The sequence below is a fragment of the Carassius auratus genome, chromosome 38, assembly GCF_003368295.1.
Source record: "Carassius auratus strain Wakin chromosome 38, ASM336829v1, whole genome shotgun sequence".
In the NCBI taxonomy this organism is placed as follows: domain Eukaryota; kingdom Metazoa; phylum Chordata; class Actinopteri; order Cypriniformes; family Cyprinidae; genus Carassius; species Carassius auratus.
In genome coordinates this window covers 19,459,419-19,486,310 of record NC_039280.1, presented here as the reverse complement: position 1 = coordinate 19,486,310, position 26,892 = coordinate 19,459,419, and the positions used below count along the sequence as shown (strand labels likewise).

At 37.9% G+C, this 26,892-nt stretch overlaps 1 protein-coding gene across 27 annotated transcripts in view; it reads right to left on the bottom strand.

Annotated features, from left to right (window-relative positions):
- Nucleotides 1-26,892, bottom strand: part of camk2g2 (calcium/calmodulin-dependent protein kinase (CaM kinase) II gamma 2) — a 55,719-nt gene that overhangs the window by 17,639 nt on the left and 11,188 nt on the right. For 15 of the 27 annotated variants that reach the window (XM_026224602.1, XM_026224597.1, XM_026224601.1 and 12 more), the window contains exons 3-13: nucleotides 15,211-15,270; nucleotides 10,788-10,842; nucleotides 10,190-10,255; nucleotides 8,404-8,476; nucleotides 5,529-5,631; nucleotides 4,784-4,867; nucleotides 4,552-4,646; nucleotides 1,236-1,358; nucleotides 909-992; nucleotides 517-559; nucleotides 185-247 (exon numbers count right to left, since the gene is read on the bottom strand). In XM_026224602.1, coding sequence (XP_026080387.1) covers nucleotides 185-247; nucleotides 517-559; nucleotides 909-992; nucleotides 1,236-1,358; nucleotides 4,552-4,646; nucleotides 4,784-4,867; nucleotides 5,529-5,631; nucleotides 8,404-8,476; nucleotides 10,190-10,255; nucleotides 10,788-10,842; nucleotides 15,211-15,270 — 849 coding nt within the window. The remainder of the gene's footprint in view (nucleotides 1-184; nucleotides 248-516; nucleotides 560-908; nucleotides 993-1,235; nucleotides 1,359-4,551; nucleotides 4,647-4,783; nucleotides 4,868-5,528; nucleotides 5,632-8,403; nucleotides 8,477-10,189; nucleotides 10,256-10,787; nucleotides 10,843-15,210; nucleotides 15,271-26,892) is intronic. The other 12 variants (XM_026224608.1, XM_026224599.1, XM_026224607.1 and 9 more) reach the window with 1 other exon arrangement.

The window sequence follows — 26,892 nt, the reverse complement described above, 5'->3', positions numbered from 1 at the left end:
AAATATTCTAAATTCAGTCAATGAACCCAAAGCCTGGAGCATGTGTTACATATTCTCTGCATAGCGAATGGCCTCTCAGAAGAGTTTCAGTGCCCGTGCGTTGGCAAGGGTATAGCAGGCTCCCCTTGGTCACATGCTGAGGCTGAAAATGGGCAACGGCCCCCCCAGTGCACATCTCACGTACCTTCTTGAGCCAGTGCAGCTGTGCTGGTGGTGGGGGCGGCGGGGCTGGTGTGCTGCCGACCCACTATTGGACAAAAGAGCATGTCGTTTTGGAGAGAGAGGCTGACTCAAGGCAGAAGCTCAGCCTTTCCAGTATCACAAAAAACTTACCCAATTTGTATCCTAACAAAGCAACCTAAAGCAAAGCCCAAATGCCTCTACGCAGTGAGGAAAGTAGGGCCAGATTACAAAATCTAAGTTTTGAAAGAACCTACATAAACATAACATACTGATCCCTCAATTGATGCACAAGTCTCACTTGTACTGCATGTCTGAAGCTAATGAGACAATCACCTGAGAAGTTCCTGGAAACCAGCATGGTGGTCAAAATAGCCCCCTGCAGGAAACACAAATGCTATTTTAGTATCTTATCTAGAATTAGAATAAAAATGAACACTGGCAATGACAAAGCCTTAAAACAATCATACATTTTGGTGTCAAACAATCAATTAATAACATTTTATTAATACTTTTCAAGTATGAATTTACAGTTCAAAATACACAGACTAATTTTAATGTATACTTAACGATTGAAATGTAAAAAATGTAACATATATGCATAAATAACATTAACCTAGACTAGCAATTGCTGCAAAAGTACTGTACTTTGTTTATTCATGTTAGCAAATGCATAAACTAATGTCAATATGTTGAACCCTATTGTGCTGGAAATTAATGTATCAGACCTTTAGTTTTCTGCGGGCGTTGAACTTGCGCAGACATTCAACAGTTTCTTGACGATGCATCATGGAGGCGACAGTGGAGCGTTGCTAAGTGGGAAAGAGACATCAGTTCTTAGAACAAATCTTTACTCATATACGTTAATCACAGATTGTATACAATTCAAATTGGATATGGAGTCTCGTTTAATGTTTTAAATCAACCAAACATGCTAGCAGATGTTCGCTTTACTGCAAACTAGAGTGTAAGCTTCATGACATCATGCCAGTAGTTCGATATAAATCAGCCTTGAGAGATACAATGAAAAGTGCTGGGGGTTTAGGTCCACTTACGCAGACCCACGGATGTTTGAGCGCTTGGTCAGCCGTGATCCTCTTCGCTGGGTTGATAGTCAACATCTGGTTGATGAGGTTTTTGGCCTCCGGGGTAACAGTGTCCCACTCTGGAGAGGGAAACTAAGACATAAAAAGACAAAAGAAAGAGAAGACCACTGAGTTTTCTTGAAATAAAGTGAGGTCTACAGGGAAAACCTGTGGTTTGTTTCATTTAAACCTGGAAATTCAAAGAAAGATTTTGAAAGAATTTAAACTAAATAATAGTATGATGAAAAGAGAAATATTTTAAATGTATTCATAAACTAATTAATCACATTTTCTGTATAGCTACAATAAAATGATATGTATTATGAAAAGCTCTACAGAAAGAATCATGAATTTAACATTTCTAGGTCACCAATCATAGATACATTTGTGACCTTGATCATGTGTACAGATGGTCACACATTGTTCCAGTTAAAGCTCAAGACGCTCTTTGGATAAATAATGCTGAAGAACATGATCATCAGGTTTTACACAAACTGGTTCATGAAGATCAACATTAAAGCAAAAGGTGGACAAACCAGGTGCTAAGACATGAATGTTAACTCAACTGATACGAATAATACAAACCTGTGTATTACATTAAGAAAACAATGAAAAATAGAAGCTTTTTCACTAGTCTTAGGCTTCTGTATGTTACAGAGCACTCAAATACAGACATGGACAAACACGAAGATCAATGGCTTCCATGGACTGTAATAGATGTTAATAAGATTAAAGCAGAGCAGCTAAAACGATAAATGGAAAAGTGGTGTTTTCCACCTGGATGGCTGAAAATGCTGAGACCGAAACCGGCCTTCGTAATCACATCTCTCTCATACCGCAGCACTCCATCAAATGGACAATGCCACTATTCAACAAACACACTATACTCCAATGCACTTAGAGAGCCTATCAATCTGGACTAAGAGGGATGGAGAAAGCACAAATGAAATCAAATTAGTGTGAATGCATACTCTGATCATGCTAGATTGTTTACAAACAGCAGCTTTGAGCTACAGCTGGTCACTGCGAAAATATGACACTGTGCCATCTGCAAGAAGGATGTAACCTCATTTCAGATATATAGAATAGTACCAACAGGAAATATCCCACTATAAACTGGTTTTCCTTTGGGGTTTGAGATGATGATGATGATGATGATGAAGACTCCTCAGTTGTATGTTCCTCTCCTGAGCTCTAGAGGAGGGGGCCGCCATCATTTATTATTGAGTAACTCTGCTGTCTATCCCAACCTATTAAATATTAACAAAGGCTTCAATCTGGGTTCGCCACTCTGGGTCGATGTGGTGGCACTGAAATCTCTGAATGGGGATGGCCATGAGAGCATCTCTGTCAACATACTGATGGGCAATTAAAGACAGGTCTAATAAAAGGGCTTTCACTTTCTCTTTCTGGTTGAGCTTAACCCTCTGGAGCCTAAGGGTATTTTTGGGGCCTGGAGAAGTTTTGTAATGCCCTGACATTTGTGCTTTTTTCAGTTGCTTATACACCACTAAATGGCTAAAGTCTAATCTCACTGTAATCAGCACAAACTGGGCTATAATATTATGTGAGCAGCATGTATGTACATGATTGTGTTTTGTGTGTCATTGGGATGTACACCTGAGAAGACAAAGGCCTGCATAATGAGCTGCATAATGAGCCTTTCAGTCAGCTTGTGTCACTGAGAGGGAAGAGTTACAAGAAAGAATGTGAGGACAAAATAAATGTATATAATTTCATGTTTGTAGTTTATTTAGAATATATTTCATTATCCCACAGCATAATTTAATATCCACTTGGGGGAGCAGTTAAACAGTTTATTAGGAAAAATCAAAGCTGACTTTTTTCAAACTGAATTTGTTGCATCAATACTCCAGTCACACAATCCTTCAGAAATCGTTTTAATAATCAGATTTTCCACAAAAAATACAAAAAAATATTGTTATTATTATTATTATCATTATTATTAATATTTAGTTTTGGGGATAAATTGAAAAAACAGCATTGTTTGTTACATTTGTTACATTTACATTTGTTATATTTATATTATTTACATCAAGCTTTTGAATGGTATAGTTTTGTATATTGTTATGTTGTTTTGTATATTATGTAACTTCATAATGTTTCACTTGATTATACATTTAGTCAGGAATTATCGTTTGGAAAAATTCTAACTAGTAAAATGTTTACACATTATGTGAAAAATAGTACAACTATTTAAACACATAAAAATAAACTTACTCATGTTTATTATCTCTGCTGAATAAAGCACTTCATTCTTTTCTCTGAGGAAATCCAAATCTCAAATCTTAAGGTAATCCACATCACATGTTTTTTGGGTGTATTATGCTTTATTCCTCTCATCGTGAAGCAAACAGTCAAATAAAAAAACTTGAACTGTCTCGCTGCGTTGTTTTCTGTGGTATCGGCGTTTACAAGCAGCGAGCTTCAGTGAAACATTATAATCTGAATAGAGCGTTCAGTGCGGGGGCGTGGTCACATTAGATATAATGAATGGAGACGTGAAAAACGGACATCGCGTTGTTTTCATATGGATTATTTTATCACAGAATATTTGTTTTCAGCAGCACTTGTTTAGTTTAGTAGTAGACATGTCAGGCTTTCTAAAGATATATCTCTCATGTCTCTTCGTTGAGTATTCATGGAGTTACAGTTCATTTTAATGACGTGTTTGTAAATGAAGATCAGCGCAGACAAAGGATGCAGACAGCACACCTTGTTTGTTATCTTTATTTTATAAATGCACAAAAGTTTGTTGTTATTATGTGTGTATACAAGTAAAAGTAGACCCTTTACAGATTGATGTCTTTCTCTTACCTGTACGATCAAAACTGAAAGTAATTTAAGTTATTTTCGGGGTTATCAGGAGAAAATGACTCATAACGCGTATACATGTTAATCGACTCGAGTGTTAAAATGGGTTACAATCACTTTTCAACAAACAGACCATTTGTTCAACACAACTGTTTTGTATACGTTTGCTTTAATTACATCAGATATGTGAGCAGTGCGAAGTGAAGAGTGGAGTGGCACTGGAGGGCACAGCAGGTTTTTTTGAAAGTTGAAACTGGATGACCCAAGGTTCATTTTTACAGTTTTTCATTATTACAGTAACAAAATAATTTATATTTCAACCAGTGTATCCAAATTTTTGGATGGTAATATGGATGTGAACAAATGTTCAGGTCAGATTAGATCTAAAACAGTCATTAGATTATAAAGCAGTGAGAGCTCATTAAGTCAAACAGTAAGTGTGGTTACTCACATCATAGGCTCCAGCCTTGATCTGTTGATACAGTTTGTGCTGGTCCTCATCCCAGAAAGGAGGGTAACCCACCAGCAGGATATACAAGATCACACCTGCCCAGGAAAAAAACTAATTGGTAACTTCATACTTTTGTTTTTGTAACTATTTACAAAATTACACAACACTAGAATAAAGAGAATCTTAAAATCATATTAATGTGGTCACTAAATAAAACGGGTGAAAATCTTACCACAAGCCCAGATATCCACTGGTTTTCCATAGGGGTCCTTTCTCAGGACTTCAGGGGAGAGGTATCCAGGGGTGCCTGCAAAACCTGTAAATCCAGAATGTGATTAAAAACATTTAATATCTAAGATCAAAAAGCATCAACACCATCTCTCTATGATAATCAAATTCTGAGCAGTACAAATAAGGCAACATTTCAGTTTGCATTAAACAAAAAAAAATTGTTTAGGAAAAAATAACCCTTTCTTATAAGGCTGTGCAATGTGAAAAAGCATATAAAAAATTCCCATGATGTTGGACAAGCTTAATCCAATTTGTCCACTGGCTTTGTCGTCTGTGACCTTTGACCTGGTTCAAGTGAGTAGTCTTGACTCCAAAAGGACTGTAAACATTGAGAAAACTACTCCATATTTCCCAAGAGCACAGGGTAGAACCACAAGCTGGCTACTTTCCAGAGCTCTCTTGTCCCACAAGAGCCACAGATGCAATGGAGAGCAAACAGAGCAATAAAAAAAGCCACTACTGGCTGAAAGTCAGCTTTCAGAATGAGTTTACGTGCACCAGTGCCATATAAATGAGCGGATGCATTTTCAGGGCATTGAATATTTATTTGAAAAACCAGAGAAATTAATTTGATTCTGTTGAATTGAATTCAATCCTGCATCAGGATGAACTAGAATGGCTTCAAGCCAAATCCCTTTAAGAGATGAGGCTACCAATGAGTTGAAGGAAAAACAGAGAAGTCTTACCGAACCAGGCCTGCTGATCTCCCTGCACCTCGATGGCAAGGCCAAAATCAGCCAACTTCACTGCCGCCCCCTTCATCTTACTGGCCAACAGCAGGTTCTCTGGCTACAGGAGGACACGTGGCAGAGGAAAGGGTAGGAGGGAAGAAATAATTAAAATGAGGGAGAAGATAGTGTGATTTTAACACTAAAACAAAGCTTGTCACATGTTAAGGTGAAATTTCAAATGGCAAAAAAGGTCTATTGACTACTGTCAATAGTGTAGTGATGTATGAACCAGCTCATACAGAAGCAGCTTTCTTCTGGTCAACAGAGTCACGTGACAAATTGATTCCTGTTCCAAAATCTAATTCACACCAAATTCCTAATCACACAGACTCCCACTGAAGTGACTGGATTAAAACAACTTGTTTTGAATGCTACAAGTAGTATTTATATACTAATATACTGCAGAATTTAATAAACATTTTGAATTAGATTTATTTTTATATTTTCACTTTTTTTTTTCATAGACATCTTAATGTTACTACAGTTTCATTATTTTATACCTTTTGACCTGAATTAAACAGAAATAAACAGAGATTGTTTTTAATGCTGCAAGTTTAAGCATCATTTAAATTAAATAGCGTTTTTCAAGATTAACTTTAAATAAGCACTAGATGACAGAAAAATGGTAATTCAAATATAAAAATAGGGAAAATAAAATATCCAGTAGCACGAGCCAAAAGAATCATGCCGTGCAATCCACATGCATTTAATCCCATACGGCTGCTCATTTAGTCTGTGCATGATTATGCTAAAGGTGACGATCAAGCCTACTGACACGGAGTTTAATCAGCTGTGATCTGCATAAAAGGACGTAAATGTATCCAGCATGATCTATGAGGAGAGTCTTTCATCATCACATTGCAGCAATACTGAGATCCAGACTTGGACTACAGTGTGCATCAAGTGAGAGAGACAGAAATGTGTGCATGCTTGTAACGTGTGTAAGAGTAAAAGGAGAGATTGCATATTGTGTCTATATCTTACTGGCGTGTTTGTGTGTGTGTGTATATAAAGCGGATGGATAGCTGTGACCGCACGCTCATTGCTCTGGGCTGCATAATTCATGAAGAGACAGAGCGAAGGGCTTGTTATCTCTTGCTACGAGAGCAGGGGTGAGCTGCTCTCTCGCCCCGCTGTCCTGCACACCCCACTGCCTCTGAATGCTGCAGGCATAGCCCTGACCCGGACACTGCACAGTCATGCTGCAAAAACTGCCCCAACACGTTTATAGTGGAACAGACACAACAGACTTTCTGTGCCATCATATCATCATGATTTATGTGTATGATGCTGACATGGCTAGATTACCTACTTGGACTGACCAATCATGTAAACTAATGAATATTCACAAGCCAAGCCAAAACAAGATTGTCAACTCATGCAGCAGATACACCATACTGAGATGCACTCAAATGTTTTAATTATTAATTTTTTTTAAAATAAAAACACACACAAAAAAATGCTAAGCGCCATATCCTAGTATTAACAAAAACTATCAACAACTGCAAATCATTAAGACTTTTTATTTTATTATTATTATTTAATGGGCACATTTATTTTAGTATTATTGGTAACACTTTAGAATAGGTAACACCTATTAGTTGCTTATTAGCATGCATATCACTAGATTATTAGCCATGTATTAGTTCTTATTAAGAACATATTATGCCTTATTCTACTTGACCTCATTCTGCATCTCTAATCTTACCCAATACTTAAACCTAACAACTACCTTACTAACTATTAATAAGCAGCAAATTAAGAATTTATTGAGAGAAATGTCGTAGTTAATAGTTATCATGTGTTACCTATTCGAAAATGTTACCGTATTATTTAATAACAGAATTGAGTAATTATTAATAAGGTTATAATTTTTTTTACATATTTTTTATCATATAAAATAAAATAATTTATAAATCTAATTTATAAAATCTTATTTCAATTACTTAAAATAATTTTTTAATAGTTTTAATTTTAGTTAACAGTAGCAACACAGAGATATATTTTATCTGTCAACGTTATTCTTACATCTTCAATCAAATCCAGCCCCTCTGTCCCCTCCAGCGCCCCTGTCCTGCAACCCTAGGGACGGACTCAGTCTCCCTCTTCCCTCCTAAACACTCTTTCTCGGTCTAGCTCCTGCTCGTCACATTTCCTTTTCCTCCCTGTCTGTCTGTTTTCAACAGTTCCGTCTCTTTCCCTCTGATGAATTAGAGGAGGTAAAATGACACGCTCCCCATCATGCCATGATGCTGCAGCCACTATGACATCACACAGGTTTCCACAGCAACCGGCCTGCCTCCAGTACTCCTCTGTCTGCCTTACATTTAAAGCGGTGAACTAATATGGAAAAGCAATGGTTTGGGGTTCGACACATTTTTGCCCCACCACATGCCACTGATCTATTATGTATTTCATCAGTTATCATTTAAAAAAATAAAATAATTATCTCCACATCTTCCTAACAGATGTAGATATAGTAAACAAAGCAAAAAGGAAATGGTCATTTAAATTTCAATCCAGTATGAGGTTCAGATTGAATGATGGCATTTAATAAACCTAATCTTTCCATCATCCATGTTTGCTTTCTGCATTGTGCTTATCATCAAATGACCCCTCAGGATTGGCCACAGCCAATCGTCTGTGCTCTGACGTCAAGAGAAAGAAACAACACAATCAAACGCCATACAACGGTGTCCACAGAGCGTTTAATGTTGCTAGCACGAGTCCGAGTGTGTGCAAATGACGCCACAGAGTTGCCAAGAGGAGGAGGGCTTGGATGACGCAAGCTCGTGTGTTGGCACGTTGCCACAGTGACGGCATGACTCACCTTGAGGTCCCTGTGCACAATGTCATGCTGGTGGATGTGGCTGACGCTTTCCAGGATCTGATTGATGCAATGACTGAGAAACAGAAAGCAGGGAGGAGGAAAAGAAGGTTGGATTAGGGAGAGAAACCCAGGCATTAGTACAAGGATCTAACTCCAGATAGAAGACTGGGAGCTAAGAAATCCAGCTGCAGGATCTGGCCTGTGCAGACAGACTGAGATTTGCACAGAGAAATACTCTGGTTTGTTTTGTGGTTCTCAAAGCTGCCAGAGAAGCTTTCCAAGATGGGAATGAAAATACATTTACCATGTTATCCAAATGCCAAAACAAATTTCCTGAAGCTGAATGTGTGTGTGTTCAAAGAAACAGTTACTTTTAAAATTCTCATAATATTACAATATTACCGTTGTAATGTATTTGTGATCAAATAAATGTAGCCTTGGTGAGAACAAATCTTACCAACCCTATACTTTTGAACAATCGTGTATATCTATATCCCAGCAATACTACACAGATGTGCATTTGTTGCTCTGACAGACTTGCACCGTAGAGGTCTTTCCACAGACAGAGAGAGGACAGAAATAATGAGCACCGGTGGAGCAGGAATGCTTATAAATGCAGCGAGTGGAGCCGCTCATTACAGAGCTCTGAAACCTGTTCGAAAGGTCATGACCTGAGGACAGAGGGCGTGTTGGGTGGGGGTGACATCTCTCTGAAGGTTTCTTTTGTTTGTTTGGTAGAATACTTGAAAAATTTAAGATTTCTGAATGATTCAGTTTATGTATTCCTGTGGCTCAGAGGTAGCGCATTGCGTTAGCAGCACAAAAGTTTGTGGGTTCAATTCCAAAAGAACATACATACTGATAAAAATAAAATAAAATATGAATGCACTTGTAAGTCACAAAAATGCATAAATGTAAATGTAAAGAGAGAGCAAAAAGAGAGCTTGCAGAAATACAAGCAACATCGGTTGAGTAAAGAAAGTGCCCCATTAGATATTCCCTAAAGCTCTCTTGAGGAAGGATGACGAGAAAGGCATTTCTTGTGTCCAAATTTGGCAAAATCTGTGTACTGCATTCCATTCCTTCCCATTACGGAGGCACTTTCCAGTAAAAACTCTCTCTGTTCTCCCTTGATGCAAACTCTCAGAAGCAGCCTTCATGTTGTAAGACTGGAGAGTGTCTTCCAAAAGTAATTGCAAAGTGACACTAATTTTGTTATTTCGGCTTAGTGCTGAATATGAAGTGGAAATGGACTGAAGTGTAGACAGTCAGCTTTAATTTAAGGGGACGCCTATCCCGGCAACAGGTTAAAAATAATACCTCATTGCAGGCCAGCTACCATCCCTGTTAAAGCACTGAGCGAATTTACATAACTTGACATTATTTGAAATAAAATATCAGTAATTAGTTGCATAACCCTGACATTTAATGATTGTCTCGCTGTCTGAGAGGCAAAGGGCAGCGTTAGAGACAATAATTTTTCTTTTTGAGGGCTTACAAAAGCGGTACAGTGATGGCTGCAGAAAGTATTATCATGGAACTTTGAATAGAGGAAAAACTATAAGATTGATGCACCATAGTATTAAAAATCCACACACTAATGCTTAATACAGTAGCTTTGTGGAAATTGTGATACATTTTTTGTGTTCTTTGAAACATACAAATGTCGCTTTAATGCATTCTTGCTGAATAAAGGATTCAGTGACTCCAAACTATAGCCCCAGTAGTGTATATTATAAGTGTCAAATAAACAATGATATGATTTTTGGCAGATTTTTAAACTTACCTTGCATCTGCTTCACTGTAATATTCTCTTGCGACGATGTCTTCAAACAACTCTCCACCAGTTACGCTACAAGAAGAAATAAAGACTTTATCAAGAGCTCAAAGTACGGAGAACCCACAGCGGTTCCATTCAGCTATAAACTATAAAGAGCACAAGGCCTGTAGAGGAATATGTGGCTAATGGAGAGTTTTATGACCACGGGCCGCCACTCGAGTGTTGGGCGAGCGCTATCAGAGTCCTAATGATACAAGAGCCTTGAGAGAGGGCCATACAGACACAATCTACACACATACACTTACATGCAGTTAAGTAGAGGAGTCTACACCCTCAATACTGATAATCGTTTAACATGATGTAAACATAACTTAAGCAAAGGAGTTCAGAAATAAAGAAAAGTATTCTAGGATTTCTATGGTACAGAGAAACGGGCCTACTGGCTAGAGAATAAATTGTCATACTTCTATTACATTTTCTGGTAATTAACAGTTAATAACTGCCAAACAAGGCTTAAAGGAAGTGGAAATTTTGAGTACACTGGCGTCAATCCTGATTTACACAGAAGTGAGATGAAGATCACAGTGTCTGATTCGATACTTACAGGTCAAAGACCAGGTAATGAAAGCCTTCTTCTGAGATACTGTCATGGAGACGCACTGTTGAGGGAAAACAGAAAGAGAGAATGAGAGAAGGGAGAAACAACATAAGGATGAACAGAAGGAGCTTTTCTCCTTTTCTTGACCTGCCCATGAAGTCATCCTCATTAGTTCTATTACAAATCCCAACCTTGCTGCCTAATGTCTTCTAAGGCAGCATCCTAGCTGAAATGTACCTCATAACTAACCCATTTAAAACGTATATAAACTTCAAATGCCACACAAAGAAAACTCTTGACTGTAATTATGGCAGTGCTGCTGCAATTGTTTCCTCTGTGAAGGATACATGCGACAAATCATATTAGATGGCAATTAAGACAAATATTTTTATCTTTGGGAAAACTACTTGATACATTTTACACTGTGCAGTTATGACCTGTGAAAATAAATAAATTTGAACAATGCCCACTTAAAAAAATTAAATAAAAATATAAATCACAGAAGGAACTTCGGTCTTTGCATTACAGAGGGAGCGGTGGCATTGCAAGTAAGGCAAGGAACATTTGTTATCCTGATTGAAGGTAATGAATTTGTCATCGGTAGTTACAGATTTGAAACAGTGCACCTGCCAGATCTCACACACACACACGCAGCCATTAAGAGACCCCCAGCTCGTTCTCATTGTGTGTGGGTCCGTGTAAATGACAGCGTGCATTAATCTCAGCCAATGTGAGGGAGGTGGCTGTGCTAGAGGAGGGCAGAGACGGCAAAACAGAAATATATTATCTCCACATCCACCCAGGATCACCTGCAGCGCTGACACAAACACACACATTCTGACAGGAGGACTGGGTTTTAACACAATTCAGACTGAAGGTGCTGTGAACAGTGTTTAAATAGAGAGTGATTTTAACAGCTCGGCCTGAGAGAAGTGTGCATAGAGCCGATGTTTTGTGTGGTACTCAAATAAAGATGACACTCTCTGAACTAATTGCCCTAATGTTTTTGATTTGAACTAGTTCTATGCTTTACTTGTATAGCACTAAAAGGGGAAAAAGCAGTAACACTAATCGAAACGCATGAATATGTGAGTTTTGCATCGGTGTAGCTGTGAATGTTTATAAAATGTATGTCTATATAAAATTAATAACAAAAGTAATATACACGCACACACACAACCATTCAATTAAATTAACTAAACTGATCAAAAGTGGGAGTAAAGTAACTTAATGTTAATGTATAAAGATTTCTATTTCAAACTAATATGGTTAAAATAATTGTTTTTATTGTATTGTTTAATCAAATAAATGCAGCCTTTATGAACAGTGGAACATTTTATATTCCTCCCCCACCCCCAGACATTTACTTCTCTTTATCTTTTGTTCTTTGGTTACCAGTGAAGTGATATCAAACAGCTCAACATCTTTTTCGAATGCCAGTACCAGACACATAAATCAAATCTTTTATTTTATTGGTAAAAGAAGTTTTTTGCTTAGAGGAAAAACACCAGCACTGGGTGTGGGCTACTGAAGAGCTCCACAGGGATGCATGGTTCCTTTCTAACATATTGTCACACCAGAAATGCATGCCTGAAGGCATAGCACTGCGTGAGATAACATTAAGAATGTATGTAGATGCATGTGGGTTGTGTGTGACAGGCTCCTATCATTCCATCAGCTCTTGTTGTGTGTCTGTGGGCCGACGGCAGTCATGTGTTCATATCTGCTGGTTTTTTGAAAGAGGGTTCATGGACAACAAACCCTACTATTGATAACCTGTACAAAGGCTGTAAGGTCCCTGTGTGTATTGTGTAAATGTATGTCCAAGACAAAAGGAGAAGAAATTAACAAGTGTGTTAGCTTGAGTCTTGGTCACCAAAGGCGATCTGCTCCTTAAGAATGCTCTCTCTCTCATACCCACACTTGACTGCTCTTTTTGTTAGAAGTTTATTGGCAGTCCATGCAGAAAACATGACAACCTGAGAGAGAGAGAGAGAGAGATAGAGAGAGAGAGAGACAGAGATAGAGAGAGAGAGAGAGAGAGAGAGGAGGAAGAAAGGGCCATTCAAGATGGCTAGACAATAAAGGGTGGGAAAGGACAAACACTTCCTAGAAAGAAGAAAAACAAGACTACAAAAAAGGAGAGATCAAGCAGAATGTCTGAGCTTCTGTTTGTATTAGAAGAAAAATATGATTTATGCTGCCAAGTATGAAAAAGCAACTTTAAAGTATCTAAATCTGTGTTTTTTGGAGGTTAGATGTAGAGCCCTGCCGATATATCATTTTGCCTATGTGAGCTTGTTGCCGATATATCGGTATCTGGGAATATCCCGATATGAACCCTTTTTCCCCCCAGAACATATAACGAACAACATTTTTTTTTTTAAATGGTGTAATTACTTTGTCCAGCAGCTCCATTGTTTGCTATTGGTAACCTGGATGAAATGCTTTAAAACTTAAATCCAAGGAAAACCATTGAAAATTTGAACGGCCATATTTCCATAACGGCACGGCGAATCCGCACCAAATTCAGGGGATCTCTTCAGCTAGAGGAACCCTATCGAACGCAATCGTAGTGTATTTCTAGAGGTGAGGTCCTCTTTAGAATGAGTCCACCCTTAGGCTACAGTAGATGGGGAACCGATTGCTCCTCCATGATATTTTGTAAACTGAGACAAAAAAACTGCACAGATGAAGATATTATAACAATCTAGCGATAAACATAGACCTTGTCCTCTGAGGATTGAAGAACACGCTGAAAGACGAGGAGAAGCCGATTGAAATTTAAATGGGAGAGGCAATCACAAATTTGCATTAACCTACAGTTTGTGAAGCTAATCGCAAAATTGTAGGGGGGCTGAGAAGTCATTTATAGCCCCACTAAAAATGGCCTAGCAGTGCCCATGCTTCTAAATCCTCTGAATAGACAAATAAAATTACAAAATACCCATCTCGACAATCATTCTCGACAGGTAAACCCAGTCAGTTATGTCTCAAGTGAGCAAAAACAGCTGAGAAAAAAATGGGATGGGATGTGAAACATTATATTGGATCTGTGCATCAGGTCTTAAAGGGACAGTGGCCTATAAATACTGCTGCAGTCATTAATGATCATCCAACAACAAAACAGCTGTGATAAAGATCTATATTTGATTTGTACAGATTTAAACACTATGCAAATGTTATTTTCCCTAATTAATGAATTTCTGTATTTGAATATTTCCGACCTTATTTTATTTGTAACATATTGTGTTGTATTTATCTATGCTTGTAATTTGTGTATTTGTTCTTATTCTTACGGCTCTTTAATCATGTTTAAAATATCTTAGTTAATCTAGTAGTATTTGCTGTGGTATCAAAGTAGTACTTCGCTTTAAGTAATAAATGGAAAGCAAGTTAAATTGAAATATTTTATGAATTAAAACATATTTTCTTGGTGATCCGAAAAATTATCCTATCCGTGGGTCAAAAACTGTAATATGATTCGAATCGTGAGATTTTTTGATCCGTTGAACAAGTATAATATACACAAAGAATATTGGCCGATATATCAATATCCCTCTTTTTTTTAACTCCCTAATATTGATATCGGCACCAAAAACCCCATATCGGTCAGGCTCTAGTTAGCGGTCACTGATACCAAACACCACCGGTGACTGTCACATGAATGATTGTGACTACTAGGGAGTGATAACCAATGAACAATTACTAACATTTAGATTTATACTCGCATAAAGCTATAGTATGAAGACTTGGAATGGCCAAAGTCATCCAAACCTTTTTTTGGAGCCTTTCGGTTTACAGTAAATTGAACATTGTGTCTGACACCTTATCTTGTGAGGGAAAGTAAATGCTGACAAATTGCCACTTCTGTGTGAATTATCTCTGTTAAATTAGCTTGCGGTATGTGTCATGGAAACACAGTTAAAGGAGATTTTATTGAACTGTCCCAATCATTGGTTTTATTCCTGCTGAAGTCTTCAAAATCACCAAATACTTTATAAAGTTTAATTCACAAATACTTACTTTTTTTGCTCTTGGGGAATTATCTAATTACCCTCAGTGCCAAATGTCACCATCCTGAAACATCTTAGCCACTGACATTTTCCTGTCTTCCACAGCACCATGTTGTTCTCTCACAGAAGGGAACCTGAAGGGATGATGCCTGTGCTATTTTCATGATTTTGCATGAGGTGCAGATTTTGTCTGTGTGCTCGGTCTTGTCAGCCACATCCTTTCTCATGCCATGCAAATAATCTTGGGTTGAATGTGACTAGAATCTTTGTACAGTAGGTTTCACTGTGTACAGACATACACACACACTATTGTTCTTAACTACTGAAGGGAGAAGAGGCATGTTGCATGCCGGACTTGAATCTGCACCCCCTTCATGGGAATATTGCGCACAAACCAAGTTGTTGAGACTCACCTATGTTGGGATGTTTAAGCAGACGGCAGATCCTGGCCTCTCTTTCTAGCTTCTGATGATCTGAGGATCACACACAGAAATAACAATTCAGCACATCTAACCCCTGCACCTCCACAAGTGTCAAAACAAACATTATCACGCTCAAAAGCTAAGATATATATATCTTTGATATATGATACATATCAATAATAATAATTGCTGCACAAGAAACATTTCTTATTATTAACAATGTAAAAAAAGAAAAAATACTTCATATTTTTTGTGCAAATAATGATTTTTATGTCCATGACTCAAAAGTGCAGCGGTACTTAAATGTTTTTACTGTCACTTTTCATTCAATTTCTGACAAAAGCAAACAAACAAACAAACAATAATAATCTTTTTGACCCCCATATTTCTGAACTATAGTGTCCATTGTCACACAGAGCTATTGTTCAGCTTCAGCAGACTTGAGAGCACAACTCATATGGATCACTTTCATGATGTGTTTACTGCTTTTTGCTCATTTTGGAGCTTGACTGGCTCTTTTCACTTTCATTACACGGAAAAGAGTGATGTGATCAAATAACCCTGAGACATATAATTCCCAGGTGTAAACAGGACCTGTAATTTGGACCAATGCAACCGTTCAGTGACATATAATCAATATCAAGCCTACTGCCCAACACTTAGTAATGACAGCAGTTAATGACTGTGCATACATGTATTGGGTATGAAGTAAAGATGTCCACTCTATAAAGAAAGCGGCGGAGATTAATATAACTCTCCATCCTGGAATAATGAGCATCGATCTCTAAAAGGATACAAGGTCATAGCCTTTTGGGAAACCTTTAGAGAGCTTTATGAGAGGGAAATCAAACAGACACACACAAACTGCTTCAGCAGCGTAAATACACAATAGAAATCTATAGTTATTCTCAGCCCATAAATAATAATGTTACACACGAACATTTAGGTTAGAGAAAGGGCAGGGCTTTTAATGCAGGCCGGCTGCAGGGCTGTTGGTTTCTGGTGCTATGTATACTTAAATCAAGAAAGTCATTGATGATAAAAAAAAAGGGCAAGCATCTTAACTAGAGTTGTCTACATGACGCCAGACTAAGAGAGTGAGTTCAAAAGAATGCACACGTGGACTCGAACACACAGTCATCTGCAGCAGCAGGGATCTGCTAGTAGGAATTCAAATCATGAACTCAATGCAGACACACCTGCTGGATCAGATCAGTCTCACATAAACACACACCGCTCTTACACATAACATATCCTCTGTGCCGAGTGTGTGCTACTCATCTGAAACCAGCCAGACCTCACACTAAAGAAAATCTGACAAAATATAATAACAGATGAAGAAAGTATGAATGTCCGAGGGAGGAAATTATGTACTTGTGTTATGTTCCTTTCACAGGCCTTCATAAGGTCCAGCCACAATCTCTATGGGCCGAGTTTGTGAATGCATGTGGTTCTTCTACCCAGAAAGCATTCAATCCTTCTGACAGCCCCAAAGCATGATTCTCAGAAATGACATCAGCCTCAATCTTGAAGTATCAAACATTCATCTAAAAAACCATCACCACTACACTATACTAGTAGTCACACAGCCTTAGCATTCACTGTATGAACACACACACACAGGTTTCAGACTTTAAGTGATGATGTTTTCATGATATACAAATGGATGTGGGTGTAGGATCACTGGCTTAAAGCTTTTCTGAGAAGTGTGATCAAATAAACATCCCTCTGAAAGCGTGAACGGTGACTGCTGTGAGTGATGTGTGTTTGTGCGTATGGTTTACAGCAGCAGATGTTTTTATTACCTAACAGAATTAATGCAGGACATTTAATATTCAGCCCTGCCACGGCTCTTATAACAGTTAATCTGAACATGAGAGAGGACCGTACGACTGTTGGCATGCAATGACTTAATGGAATGAAAATAATTACGCACAAACGAAACGCTTTTGAGTATGTGCTATAAACCACCTTGTTTTTATCATTTGCTGCAGCTTCCACATACAATTCATCCGCTACATTATAAATCAAGTTTGAAGAGGAATAAACACCAATCCACTGATAGCTGGGATCTGATGCAAACGATAAAGGCTTTCTAGAAAGAGAAATGGCTTTGAGTGGCATACTCCTCCCTTGTGTGCGCGCTCTTGTTTTCTTCTTTTTATCCCATTACAGAAGAGCTAAATAAATGATGTTATTCGCTGACCATCTTTAAAATCCAATTGGGCTAAGTGCTGGTTTCTCACGGTGCGGTCGGGTCCGTGATGTCAAAGACTCTTAAAGAGAGAAAGAGAGAGATTCAGAAAGCAGGAGCGAGAAACTGACTGAGATAAACGGTAAATGAAACATTAACAGGTGTGTAAGTGTCCTGAGATTGGATCAGCATAAAACTTTTATATCATAATGAGCACTGACAGGATATGATGAACTGATTATAGACCAGCAACTGTATTTAAAACACACACACACAAAAGAACCAACAGATGGCAGGAACTTTCCATAACAAATGCATTACAAAAAAGTATCCATTTTCTAAAATGGTCAGTGGAGATGACTTAATACAATTTAAAACTATTATTTGTGTAATTCTTAAATAACCATTAAAAATAAAAGTGCCCATTACTTAGATTGCTTAATAATGATAGACTGCTGTTTAAAAGTGTGGACTTGGGGAGATTAGAAATCTTAGCAAGTCTGCATTTGTTTGTACATTAATATTTATTATGAAATTTTGGTAAAATAATAAATATTGTACAGTATAATATAGTGTGTAATATTGTTTTACTACTGTACTAATAATGTGTGGACAACATATGCTGCTCAATATTTTTGTGGAAATGCTGGTACATTTTTCAAGATTCTTTGATGAATCGAAACTTCAAAAGAACAGAATTCCTTTTGTATTATTATAAATATCTACAGTCACTTTAGATCAATTTAATGCACCCTTACTGAACAAAGTATTAATTTCTTACTGACCCAAACCTTTTGGACACTACAGTCAGGATTATTCATACAAATCAACATAGCAGGCTGCACTAGTACGAACAGATGCATTATGGGCCAGTCACCTCAAATGCACCCATGGGAGGGTGTAAGTCTCTGTGGTCAAGCTCACAGTGCAGAGAAAAACACATGTAGAATTAGGTGAAAGCATGCAAAAGAGGAAGGAAACCTGCTGCCTCATGCCTTAACTGCTTTTATCAATTCAACACAAGCATGCAAAACGTACCATGAATATATTTACCCCGCTATATGGATTTCAATTAAAACAGTATGGGTGCCATGCAATGCTATAAGTCTCATTTCTGTTCTGGATTTGTAAACAGATGCTACACAGCAAAAAACAAATGGCTCAGTTTCATTTATTTAGGTCCTACAGAACTGAAAAACACATTGAGCAAATGTGTGCACATATGCACAAGCTGCTCTCACAGATCCTTTCACATCACAAGACACAAGGCACGATATTGTAGGTATCGGCACTCATTAAGAGCACAGGCAGTCATCACAGACTCTGAACAGATAGTAGGGTAAGGTAAGTAGGGTAAGTAGGGTAAGTAGACAGGTTTTCATGGCCCAAACAGTTACAAATACGCTCATGCATGAACTAAAAGTGAGCTATTGTGGAGTGCACAGAGCTCTGATCAGAGACACATGCACAGGCAGTTATTTTGCCACTTGAGGCAATGGGCGGACGTCATTGTACTGGCATTCTTTTCAGATCAGCGTCAGGGTAGATGGAAGGGCTAAAGTGACATTAAAGTGACGTTAAAGATTGAATCTGTGAGTACAAAGACGCAGGGGTTGTGCGAGGTCAATTCTCAGCAGGTAAACTCCAGGAGAAAATGTCGGAGGCTCCAGGGAAGACTCTGGCATCTTGGCCAGGATCAGGTCTCTTCTCCCAGCACACGAGCTGCAGGAAGATTTCTAATAGCTTGGATTTATCATAGTAGTGGTGATGTAAACATTACCTCTTGGTCAATCAAGACATACATATTTAACTTTAAGTTACACATACAGCTTACTCAGACACACACACATACATACATACATATATGACCCTGGACCACAAGACCAATCTTAAGTCGCTGCGGTATATTTTTAGCAATTGCCAAAAACTTAAAAGCAAATACAATGGCATTCAAAAGCTTGGCATCAGGAAGTTATTTTATTTAAGAAATTAAAATTTTTATTCAGCAAGCATGCATTAAACGTATAGAAAATTGCAGTAATGTGATGTATACTGCTCTACTCTATATAAACGCTGTTTTATCACAGGTTTCACAAAAATATTCAGCATCACAAGCATCAATCAACTAAAAATAACCAAAACTAAATATGTATTGTTTCTTTAGTACCAAATCAGAATAATAAGTAATGACTTGAGAAATGGCTGCTGAAAATTCAGTTTTGTCATCACAGGGTGTAAAATATATATATATTAGGGGTGTCACGATTCTCCAAAACCTCGATTCGATTGCATTTTCGATTCTAAGGTAACGGTTCGATTCGATTCTCGATTTTTACATTTATTCTCTTTAAAGCACAGATTGTCATTTTTCAAACTAGACTTTTATATAATATCTGACCTTTGTTTGCAATGCACCACATTACACTGTCAAATTTAAAACTTTTATTAACAACATAATGTAACAATAACTTATATCTTTAGTCAATTGAAAACTTAAAATAAACTGCCATCCAGTTTCTCTTTTGTAAGTGCAGTCTTCACAAAAGATGACATTCAAGTTCATAACAAAACGAACAAAAACAATAAAAAATGACTAAACTAACCTTCAAATATTACGAGGTATCTATGTAAAAGATTAAAGATAAAACACTTGTTAAAAACTTCACTGTCATTCATTTAGATTTATATATATATATATATATATATATATATATATATATATATATATATATATATATATATATATATATATATATTATGTATGTATGTACAGTATGTGTGTGTGTGTGTGTGTGCATCATTACAGTCTGTAAAATATGTGTATCTCTTATTACAAGACTGCAATCACTAGTAATCAGAAGAATTCCAGTTAATCAAGTATCTACAAAAGATCTACTCTATAAACAATGCATTAAATTACATTAAAGACAAAAATAAATTAAACAAGCAAAATAAATTATTACTCGCATGTATCTGGTCCACTGATGAAGTCATGGGTCAAGTCAAGTGAATTATTACTCATTTTCTAACAGGCGTCGAATACTGACTTTAGGAAAAGGGGAATAACCAATGACATTTGAGATAACAACTAAAACAGCAAGCCCCGCCCCACGACTGACAAAAATAAAATTGTTCGCGCGAGCAGAGGTGAGATGATCGAGCGCGAGGATGTGAGGAATGAGCATGCGCGCGTGAGGGCTTTTATTGCGCGCAGAGTACATGTCACGCGCGCGCGAGAGTTTGAAATGAGCTCGCGGGCTCCCGTTTCTTCGCATCCGATTCAGTTTTCCCATAGACAGTAAAAGAAATGGACACAGCGACCCCATTGGAACTCAATTGAGACAAATGAAGCCCAGTTTTAGCGTTTTTTAGCACTTCCGTTTCTGACGCGCAGACTCAAACGAAGCTTGACGACGTCAGCAACCTGTCTGACAGATGTAAATCTTCTAAGTGGCTGTGCGTGCAAACTGCCATCGTTAATCTTGCAGAGACGGCGAGCTTGAGCGGGGAGTTCTTTGTCGTGAGTGAGCAGGAGTAAGTATTCTGATTAATTATTTTGTATAGTATTTTAAAATGTAACGCCAGTACGCCATATTAAGTTAATTGCCTGCGAGCTTCTCCACCTGTCTGTACGGTAATGCGACAGAGAGCCGAGTGGTTATGACGCAATCGTTAGCCTATTTTTTACAAAAACTGTTTATACGGGGCCATAATGTAACATAGAAGGTAATGGAGCCCTTTATACATTGTCGTGTATCTTTAGAAATAAATAATGGACAAACAGAGTCTTTAAACGCCTCAGATGTAAAGTTATTCGCTGTCAAAGTGACGCCAAAATGAATGGGAGTCAATGGGAATGCTAACGCAAGTGAAGTTCTGCTAAAAGGTGGCAGCCCCCATCCGACTTCAACTTCCGGTCGAGTTCCTTGCCCCTTGAGTTTTCCTCTCGCGGAAGCCATATAGCGCGCGCGCCAGCATCAGTTGAATGCTCGGTTATTTTTGTCATTGATTTGCCGTCATACAACATGGGGGCGTGGCAGCATCGACGATTCCATTTTTTAATTCGAAGTTCGAGACTGTGACTTAATTTCGATCGATTTCGATTTAAAATCGAAATCGTGACACCCCTAATATATATATATATATATATATATATATATATATATATATATATATATATATATATATATATATATATATATATATATATATATATATAAATAAATAAATAGAAAAAACATTTTTTTAACCTGTCATAATATTTCACAATATTATATTTTTCTGTATTTAGTGTATATTTCATATAATATTTTAACAAATTGCTTTGGTACAATAACACAACAGCTGATTTCATTTTGGAAACCTTTATTCTTTTTGCTCGTTCTTTTAGCTAATAATCATTTCAGCGCTCCTCTCCTCAGCACCCCAGAGACGTGCCCTTTCTACTCTGCCTGTCTGCTTGCTTTATTTTTTCATCCTCTTTTGGCTCATCAGCGCTGACCTTAGTGTCCTCACTGTTTACAAATCATTGGCTAATGCTGGTCGAAGTCGCTTCTCGGCCCTCTCGCTCCCCGTCCCTCCCTTTTTCCTTTTCTGTCCGTCAGTTCTTCACAGCATGGTAGAGTGTCATCGTCAACTTGACTCATTTGTCACATCCATGCCCATCTCTTTGACATGTCCTGCCCGGTCTGTCCAGTCCTGGCCCCTTTCTGATTTCCCCCTTTACGATTCTTTCTTTTGCTGTCGTGCAAAAACTGACATTTCCTTCATGAACAAGTGCAGATATCTAGGTCTCTGGTGGCAATTTAACAGATGGTAGGGATGCACGGTTATGACAAAAATCATGATTGCAGATTATTCACTTGAAATTGTAATTGCAATTATTAATTACGATTATTACAATTTGCACTGAATGATGTTTATACCTTAGTTTGATGCAATTGCATTCCGTATTTTTAAATGAAAATAAACCATCTGAAACACTTTAACTGAAAAACTTTTAGTGCATTTCTATAATGTTAAGCCCCAAATGTCAACTATACATTGGATTGGTTTAAATAATGTAAAAATGTAAAAGTAAAAAATATGAATGGTATTATAATGTTGTACTAAAATTAAAATAACGGGAAAAACCCTTAAAATAACATGCAGAAAGAAAAAAATGCATCTTAAGTAAACAGAATGACATAAGTGTACTTTGAATGATTAAGTAATCGTGGCATTCATATATGTAATCGCGATTAGAAATTTGATTAATTCTGCAGCCAAAGCAGAATGTTTTTTTTTTCTTTTTTTTCAAAGGGAGGCACTGTACCCTTATTACAGTGAGAATAGGGGCTTTCACCCGGCGTAGTTCTATGGACTAGCCAGGAGGTTATTTCCTAGAGAATTTCTCCCTTGGGCCTTTTTCCTGGTTGCATTCACACCGAAACGGAGTTCCTAGTAAGTGTCTTACTTAAAGGTATGATATCTCATGATAACAGGGTTTGAACCAGCACGCACCTGATTATCACACCTAGGACAAGGCTACAGCAGCGTGCTTCAGAAACCCTCCACCTTCCCCAGCTCCACTTGTATAGATTTGCTAACGAGGAAATATCATGTATGTTATATACATATATATGTGTGGCAGCAGTATTTCCTACATGCTGTCTGTCAATGTACTGGCAGACGCAGGTCTCACCACTTGCTCTCCTGTAGTAGCAGCATAGCAGACCTACTCTGCTAAGACCAAACACATTAACATTGCCAACATTACCATGCTAAACATTCGGAAAGTTGTCATGACAGAATGACTGATCCTGAAATCAAAGACACTATTTGATGATGACACAAATGTGCATTATTGTTGGATAATTCTGGAACTGACTAGAGGCTGAATCCTGACAGACCACTTCTGTCAATCGGCCAAATTGACACTGACAGGAACACATATAAATGGCCAAATATTGGCTGATTAATATTGAAGTAATGGACTGCAGTACTTAAATTCTCTCTCAGATATCCAGTCCAGCTATGACGCAGCAAGTTTTCTCTCGACAGTGACATATCACACTCAACCAGGACACAAAATTAAAAATGTGGTAGGTAAATTTAGCATATAATCGTTCACTTTTCCTGCTCCTTCCTTGTGATTAAATATTGAGAAACCTGAAACATGCCGTGACCATTTGATACTATATTTTACTTGAACAATGTTTTGTTAAAATTAAAAGATAATAAAAAAATGAAATCTCCCCTTTAAGCAGTTTCAAATGCCAAACACTGTAAATATCAAGATACATCAAGAATATTGATCAAAAGGCTGAAAAACATACATTGTTCTTATATTGTGAACTATGTTTTGGAAGAAGTGAAGTCACTGAGGGCAGGAGTGGGTGTGAGACGGTTCTTTCTCTGGGGTAAACAGAGTGATTTAGACAGGGTGACACTGCTGGAAGCGACAGTGAGAGGGAAACAGCTTCTACCTGGAACCAGATCCAGTCGCCTCTTATTAATGCAGTGAATTCAGAACAAAACGAGCCCTCCAACAGCAGCAATGCCTGAGAGAAAAGGAGTGTGTGCGTGTGCATATTAGAAAGGTGTGTAAATATACAGGAATGACTGAAAGAAAAAGGGAAATCACACGTGTGTGTTTTAATTAAGTCCATTCCTCTACCACACTTTATCACTGTTTTGACAAAAGTGATATCCACACAAGCGAGCTATGAGCCAAACAGTCAGAGAGTAAATTAAAATGACTTCAGTGAGACACACACTCCAGTACTCAGGAAAGCAGCACAATTTGGTTTTTCAGCTCAACCAACCAGGCTTCGCACTGCCGGAATAAACAAACAAAAACAGCTCCCAATATCCAAAGCATGAGAAACACCACAGCTCGGCCGGCCCATCCCATCAAATTCCTGCAAATACAAGACAGCCAGCCATCTGATGTTCTCCAGAGAGCACACACTCCCACTAACAGAGGCCATAGGGTCTGTGTCACTTTTAAAAACAGCTTAAGGTGCTTTGGCAGGGATGTCTGATGATCCCTGGCCATCGTACTACTAATCCACCACACGGAGCTTTTCTCACACTGATGACTGCAGGGGGTGCGGATGAGCAGCTGTCTGTACACACACACACACACACACACACGTTTATTATAACATTATATCCTCTCCAGCCACCAGGGTAACACTCACCTGACTTCTCTTTCTGTACATATGCTTTCCTCCACTTCTCTCTATCATTCAATCTGTCTCAGAAGGTGTGCGTGGCACTTTTTCTACAGCTATTGGAAAAGTCAAACAGGTTGTGTGCTCTTGAGGACTACGGTCTACTTGAAAATAACTGAATGATGTCAAACATAGATTGTGAACAGACAAACAATTGTTAATAGTGACTAAGCACTCACTCTCTGTAATATTTCACATTTTGACTATCGATGGCAGATATATGTATGGAAAATCACATAGACCAAAATCTACTAGCCATCTTATTTTATAAGTGTGTGTATGTTTATGGGAGCAAGTCGTGTCTCATCAGAGACGATCCCTGCGTCAGGGATGTTGCAGGACTGAGTGCAGTCAGCGGTTAACACAGCTCCGCACACACTAAGACACATATCTTGTTTGACAGATGTGTTACAAGTCGTTAAACTACGATGAAATTCAACGTAAAGGAACGCGATGTATTTCTGAGATCTTTTTCTACTGATGAGCAAACAAAGATCCAGTCAGATAAACACATTGTGGTTGTTACAATAGCCACTAGCATCACATGTTTGCTTACCACTTCACAAATAAGTAAAAAAAAAAAAAATTCACAGCTTTATCAGCTATTCTGTAGAACAGCAATATGCATGGCTGGCTGCAAAACCGTTCACCCCGAAATAGATATTCAATCACATTCATGTTGTTCAAGACTTGTATGACTTTCTTTCTTCAGTGGAACATAAAATATATTTTGAAGAATGTTCACGCTGCTCCAGAAGTGTACAGTCATCAGGGACCACCAAGCTCCATAAAGCATTATTAAAGCACCATAAAACTGGTCCATATTTCTCGCTGTACAGTATTAAAAGTTAAAACAAGACCATTAAAGATAGTTCACCATAGTTTATAATTGAAGGTAAGTTGACAATCTTGACATCGGATAACTCAATTTTATTGTATGGAACAGTACAGACAGACAGTACAGAAGAAATAAATTAATACAGGTTTGTGGTGACAGAAATATTTAAAGGCCAAATTAACAAAAAATATGGAGTCTTTTTGAACAATGATTAGTGTAGCCTAGTGATCATGGTAATATATTTCCTAATAATCATAATCTCATACTGATCAAAACTCAGTATGAGTTTTCCATGTCTCATTTTCCATGTCTGCTGGTGCTTCAGCGACGACAGTAATGCTGCAGAAATACACCGGCAGATCCTACTTTTGATTCAGTCAGTTAGACAGGGAGTCTTTGATCTGCAGCACATTAATAAAGTACATGGGGAGAAGAGGCAAAGGATCTTAAACTTCTCAGCATAAAAGAAAAGGACAGACTCGCTACTAACTTGGCATGAGCCAAGCTAAAAAAGCCAAGCCTGCGTGCTTCTCTGAGCTCAGTAAGTCTAAAATGGATGTGTATCAGCGGTGTGATCAAGTCCTGGTGTTGTGTAAATGCAGAATTGTTAACTTCAGGTTAAGGTCGAAGGATGCCGGCCCCCAGAGAGGATTCAATAATTACCTGAGCAAAACAAGTCTGCAAGCTTTCATAGCATTCAGAGGTACAGCAAACTCTTTCACTAAGACTAGATGTCCATCAACTGACCATCTGATTATAGTGAGGTCATCTAGTTTTTGTTTAAGCTTTAATGTTTTATAGCTTCTCTGAGAGATCGGAGCGTGCCGAGTCTTACAGCATGTTATGCTTTAGCATGTTGTTAGACTGTCAGCATGGTAAACACTCAGAGAGCTTGTGTCTCCAAATTCATCCCCTTTAATACAGCATCACTACAGACATTAAAGCACAGTTTGTCAAACAAATACACCACCTTCTACAATAATAAATGGCTTCAAGATAATTGCTGTCGAACTTTTAATCGCCTGCTGAGAACAGCATTCCCCTAATGATGTATAATCTAAAGGTCTACTTTTTTTTGGAGAACTAATCACAAAATAATGCATTATGGTTTTGTGCTTCAGGGAAGCCTGGACTTATAGTCTTCTCTGTATATTAAAGGGGTCATATGATGCTCTTAAAGATCATTATTTTGTGTATTTTATTCATTCATTTAGTCATTTATCAGACACTTTTATCCAAAGCGACTTACAATGAGGACAACAGAAAAATTCGGAAGCACCAGATTGTCGTAGCAAAGTCAGAATGACCTCCTCTCCTGGGTTCACGAAACGGTCGTCCATTAAATGCGATGCTGTTCTGTTGTAAGTAATCTTAAAGATTCCTAAATGCATCTACTTTCGGAAAGGACAAATAAAGTGCATTTG